This window comes from Helianthus annuus, chromosome 15, assembly GCF_002127325.2.
Source record: "Helianthus annuus cultivar XRQ/B chromosome 15, HanXRQr2.0-SUNRISE, whole genome shotgun sequence".
In the NCBI taxonomy this organism is placed as follows: Eukaryota; Viridiplantae; Streptophyta; class Magnoliopsida; order Asterales; family Asteraceae; genus Helianthus; species Helianthus annuus.
The window spans coordinates 41,905,750-41,911,324 of NC_035447.2; the positions used below are offsets into that span (position 1 = coordinate 41,905,750).

The 5,575-nt window shown below is 38.6% G+C and overlaps 1 protein-coding gene across 6 annotated transcripts; it reads right to left on the reverse strand.

Moving 5' to 3' along the window:
- Positions 1-316: 316 nt before the first annotated feature.
- On the reverse strand, positions 317-5,109 carry LOC110908210 (probable peroxidase 26). 6 transcript variants are annotated; one of them, XR_004880769.1, is made up of 12 exons: positions 4,930-5,094; positions 4,768-4,852; positions 4,614-4,698; positions 4,492-4,542; positions 4,060-4,186; positions 3,726-3,975; positions 3,597-3,652; positions 3,005-3,275; positions 2,775-2,846; positions 2,073-2,369; positions 1,045-1,202; positions 334-869 (listed from the first exon to the last, which is right to left on the reverse strand). XR_004880769.1 is itself a non-coding variant. In XM_022153121.2 (9 exons), the coding sequence occupies exons 7-9, from the start codon at positions 2,306-2,308 to the stop codon at positions 577-579; spliced, it is 687 nt and encodes a 228-aa protein (XP_022008813.1). In that variant the 5' UTR covers positions 2,309-2,369; positions 2,775-2,846; positions 3,005-3,275; positions 3,597-3,652; positions 3,726-3,975; positions 4,060-4,186; positions 4,492-4,565; the 3' UTR covers positions 317-576. The 6 variants fall into 6 exon arrangements, 1 of the variants encoding a protein (XP_022008813.1); XR_004880771.1 differs by having other exon boundaries at positions 3,563-3,652; XR_004880770.1 differs by lacking the exon at positions 4,492-4,542 and having other exon boundaries at positions 4,930-5,109.
- Between the last annotated feature and the right edge of the window lie 466 nt (positions 5,110-5,575).

Genomic DNA, 5,575 nt, shown 5'->3' on the forward strand with positions numbered 1-5,575 from the left:
GACTGTAAATTGAGTAGTTGACCAAAAACAATAGCGATAGGTTTGACTTTATTTGACTTGAGAATCTCTCTATCGATGTAGCTCTTGATGTAACTTTCTATGGCGTTTAACGATTGTTTGGTTTATTAGTGTGAGTCGAAACTCAACTTTTTTTTTTTTATTTTTATTGAATTTATAAATAATTAATATAGCTGCAAGAACAATATTATCACAAAACTAATTTAACTTTTTTTAATATGGGATTTAGGAGGATTTTATGCATTTTAATACATTTCAGACGACTTTCATCCGGTTTGAAAACTTATAACTGAAGCAATATACAACTTGTAAACATAGAATTAAAGAACTCATTACAATTCTTATATATCAGCAGCAGAGAATTAGATTTTGATTTTCATTAATGGAACACAATCCAACTATTTATTAATAACAAAATAACCACAATCAATCTACTTGTTAACCATTCGACAGTTGAGTCGGATCTGACCATCAGTTCCAGTTATAACCTTAAGCCCACCCATCCCAGCCATTGAAAAAGTAAACTGCAGCTTAAAATCTGGAATCGGCGAAGCATATTCATCGCTTAACATACGTGTCACCCCCATAGCGAAGCTGTTGGTCGACGCCTAAAACAACTTTATTGGTCAACACTTGCGAGTAGTAGGAGTTGGTAAAGAGCTGGTCCAGGTTGCTCGGGTTTAAGTTTATGAGCGGGTTAGGTTGACCCAACCTCGTTTTTGGAGGGCATCCGTTCCTTAAGTAACTCAATGTAGATTCTTCCATTGTGGGGTCGGGTTTTCTAGTGTTGTTGAAGTTGTATAGGCAATCATGAATGTTAATGCATCGAACTCTTCTCATCATATGTGCTCCTAAAAGTTATAAATTTTATTGAGAACTTATAAAAAAATGTGTGACTAAAGAGTGCGGTTCTGGCAATATTTAGAGTTTGGTCTTTCGTGATCATAATATCAGCATGCTTGACTTGCAAGTAATTATCAGTGTGTTATAAATATAGGAACAATATTGTTAGAATAGATGACTTACCTAAGAGTGTAACCATGTCTTGCACATCTAAACCTTTAGATTCAAAGTATGCCAAAGATGATTCCCACGAAAAGGATGGTAAGCGAATTCGATCCATGCTGCGTTCGATGGAAGTCCGTCTCTTCTTCCTAAGAAACCAGGTACGACTGTCCACCAGACTGTTTACATTTCACATAAAGTTGACTTGAATGTTACTCAAACATACTTTTCAAATAGGGAGGGGTTGATGTTTAAAAACTGTTCGGAGTAATAAACCCTTTAGGCCATTGGGTATGGGGCTTGGGTTGGGGCGTGGGTGGGGTGAAAACGCCCAAGCCACCACCCCTGGGGCTTGGGTTGGGGCTTGGGTTTGGGCGTGGCCCCTTTGGCGTGGGTTTGAAGCCGGGCGTGGGGCGGGCTAGCAAGGTGACATGGCGGGCTCTCAATGGCCATGTGTCAACCCATGCCCCCAACCCAAGCCCCACCATACCCCATGGGCGTGGGTTTTTTTCCCATTCCACATGTCAACCAATGCCCAACCCAAGCCCCAACCCAAGCCCCGCCATACCCCACGGTCTTAATGTAAGTGATGTAATTTTATAACAAATATTTTAATACTGCTGACCGCACAGCTTGGTTGTCTTGTTTAGTTATATAAGTTATAAACAACTGATTCATTTGTACGCTGCGGATTCATTTGCAAAAAAAAATTATAAGTGTTTCGAGCCAAGCAACCCGACCCGTTTTAATCGATACCCAACCAGCCCGGCCCAGCCCACTAATTAAATCACATACTGGAAAGAAGTCTGTTTATAAGCTGCCCAGAAAAATATAACTGTCATCATCGCTAAGTAACTACCGAGAACGACACTGGTTTAAATAGTATACCCATACCAACTTCAAGATAGGCTTATTTACAAAACAATTTTTATGGTTTAGAAATTAACTCACTGGCATTAGGTTTAGAAATTAAACGGCTGAAAAATCTTTGTCATCCTGTTTCTTTTTTTATTGAGGTTTCATATAAACTCGTAATGATAATATTATACCTTCCTGTTCCAAGCTTCTCAACACCTTTGACTAAAGCTTCCACTTCGGAAACAGAAAACGGACGACGAATCCTGCGTTGTGCCACCTCAGCTCCCTTTGGCTTCCTCATGGGGACCACCGCCAGCTCACCCGCGTTACTATCCGGAACCGTCAATAACTCCTTTGAATCCAAACCACTTCTATTATCCACTGACATCTCATGATCACTTTCAGTTATATTCCTAGAAATCGTCATTGGGGAATCCGGATGCTGCTGGAATGCTACTTCATTAGCTGCCGTCTGAGATGGCAAATACCTGATACAAGATCGTCAATTTGTTAAAGTCGGTAACAATTATTTACAATGGTTTACCATTTAACTCGTTTTTGGCTTGCTGATGGGACCAGTACCCATGCGTGATTAACACCCGGTCTAGCAGTTCTTGAGGCACCGGCTCACCTCTCCTTTGCTGCGGTGATATTCTGGCCGTGTACACCAGTGTATCGCGCATGGGTACTGGTCCAATCAACAAGCCAAGAACTGCTAGACCGGGTGTTAATCGCGCATTGGCTGCATTCTCTGTCCAACTACCTGTGACTATCTAAGAAAAATAATTTTATGGATTGTGTTAAATGTCTCAATTTCCCTTCAACAATGATATAAAAGAAAATTCTTACATGATAACTTTATCATTATCCAAAAGTACACGTAAAAAACCAACCTGTGAACTCCAAGTCATTTGCCATTCACCTTCGATGAGCTGCTATTCACCCTTGGTAACAGTTTGATTCACCTGCAAGACGGCAAATATTTGAGAAGATTTTTTGAATTAAAGGATTCCATGGTTCATAATTGTAAAGATCTTAAATAGCACTTGCATAGTTGCATCACTGAACTACCAGAAAAAATTAAGGTTGTCCGTCAATGAAGATGTACTTTAGAAACACTTACATCTGGCTATATACGATCGCCAACATACAATATCTCATCTCCATGTATGCCTAAAGAATTTTCAACCATCTGAGCTTCCATCGTCACAAGCTTCACCTGCTCGATCGTCTTTCGAACCGACATAATCTCCTTCGATATCTCACCGGCTCGATCCAAATTCACTTTTTATAAGCTTGGCTCGATCAAAAAAAGAAGTCGCTTCATTATTCAAAGTTGGGCACTCCCAACAAAGTGTATCTTGCATCATCCGATCCAATTAGCGGGATATACTCTGATCCTCGTAACATAACAATAGATTAAAATGTTAAGTCCAGATCACAAAAATAAATACACGTATTTTAAAGGAATAGAAAATATATTTGCCAATGCACAGATCATCCTAAAGGTTTAGATTGCTACATCCATATTGTTTTGTACTATACTCAATATCTTATCTTTTGTCACAAAGTTATTAGGAAATGGATATAAAAAATTCGGGTCAATAACCCACCCCAACCCGTTTTGACCCATATCAAAAATGACCTGTCTGAGAGCAATGATAACATTTTAAAACATTACCTTAGTGAGATTATCAATCAGAGATCTCCATTACCTTAGTGAGATTGTCAATCATGCAGCAAATGCTTGTTCACCACAACAAACTCACCACTGCAGACGAAAATAACTGGTTAAAGTTTTATATTATTCTTTTATATCTTTTTATGTAATAGAAATTAGCTACCTTAAAACCCGACGGCTGTAGATATTGGAAGTGTAGGGCTCAAAACACTCGTTATTTCCAAGAATATGACTTGTTGAAGCAGTTGGCATTGGTGCTACAAGTAGTGAATTTCTTACACCATTTTTGGCTATCATTGAACGGAGCACTTTCCAGAATGTAACTGAGAGCAGACCTCCTCAGAAATATTGTGCATAAATTCATGCTCAGTCTGGGCCTGAATTATATTCATATAAGTCCAGCTGGCTGATAGCTGCAAGATACACATAATAATTCATTTCAGAGTAAAAAACAAACTTCTTTACGGAAATAAAACCCTGACTTAAAGAACATATACCACATTTGTCATCTTCAATTCATAGCAGGCCCGTTCAAGGTGGAACTGAAGAGGTTGACTTGCCTAGGCTTCGAACAAACCACATGATTCATCTTCGTTAAGTCATGTTTTGCAACAAACTCATCACCTGTTCCAATAGAATCGCATGAATTAAATCTGTTAACTTCAAAAGCTACAATAAAACCCTAGATCTTAGACAGGGAACAAATTTGAACTATTTTAAATCATTTTATCGAATTACTCTACAAGATATGAAATCCACATTGGCCAGGTAGAACATCAAAACCGGTTGGTTACCCTCCAACACCTGAACCACCATAAATCCCATTTTCTTACTATGAATCGAACAAAAACTCTTCAATCAAAAACAATTAAACTCAAAATTTAAAACATGGGTCGACACAAAAATCAACTAAACAATCGATTAATTACCTTATACCAGATCTAAAAGTTTGACCGTATTAGGGTTTGTGAGCAGCAGATCTAAAAGCTCAGTTGCATGTTAAATCATCAAATTTTCAAAGGAAATAACCACAATCAACAAAAAATCTTACCTTATACCAGATCTGAATGTTTGAACGCATTAGGGTTTGGGGGCCGTAGATCTAAAAGTGTCTGTGGCATCTCTTCTCCGTCGATCTGTGGTGAGCACATGTTAAATCATCAAATTTTCATAAGGAAATAACCACAATCAACAACAAATCTTACCTTATACCAGATCTGAATGTTTGAACGCATTAGGGTTTGGGGGCCGTAGATCTAAAAGTGTCAGTTGCACCTCTTCTCCGTCGATCTGTGGTGAACACATGTTCATAGGAAATAACAGTCAAATCTTCAAAGGAAATAACCACAATCAACAGTAAATCTTACCTTACGGTTGTCGAGTGGTCGGAATGCCAACTTAACCAGACAACCACCATCAATAGCAGCCGAAAAAAGCAAAATCTCAAACAGATCTGGTGAAGATAGCTTCGTGTTTCTGAATCGCCAAGAGAGGAAGAGAGAAACGGAGGCGGATAAGAATGAGGATATTTGTGAAACCCTAATTTGTGTCCGTGTTTATTGTTTCAGTGACCAAAAGGGTATAATTGGGATAGTAAATGTTGTTTTGCTTTAGTGGGATGTACATTATGCATTAAAGGTGTTTTAAGGAAATTTTAATGACCTTAAGAAGTCCTTTGGATATGCTTATTAATATAGTATAGATATATAGGGAGCCGCTAGAATGAGAACCACCTCGAGTTGTAAGAACCGCGAGAACTACACCCCACGGAGCGCCGTTTGCCATGATTTTTTTTTTACAAGTAGATGTGTATATTATAAACACAGCCGTAAAAAATCATGGCGAACGGCGCTCCGTGGGGTGTAGTTTTTTACACCACAAGTTTGGTGAAAAAAAAAAGAAAAAAGAAAAAAAATTAAAAAACACCAAACTTGTGGTGTAAAAAACTACACCCCACGGAGCGCCGTTCGCCATGATTTTTTACGGCTGTGTTTATAATACACACATCTACTT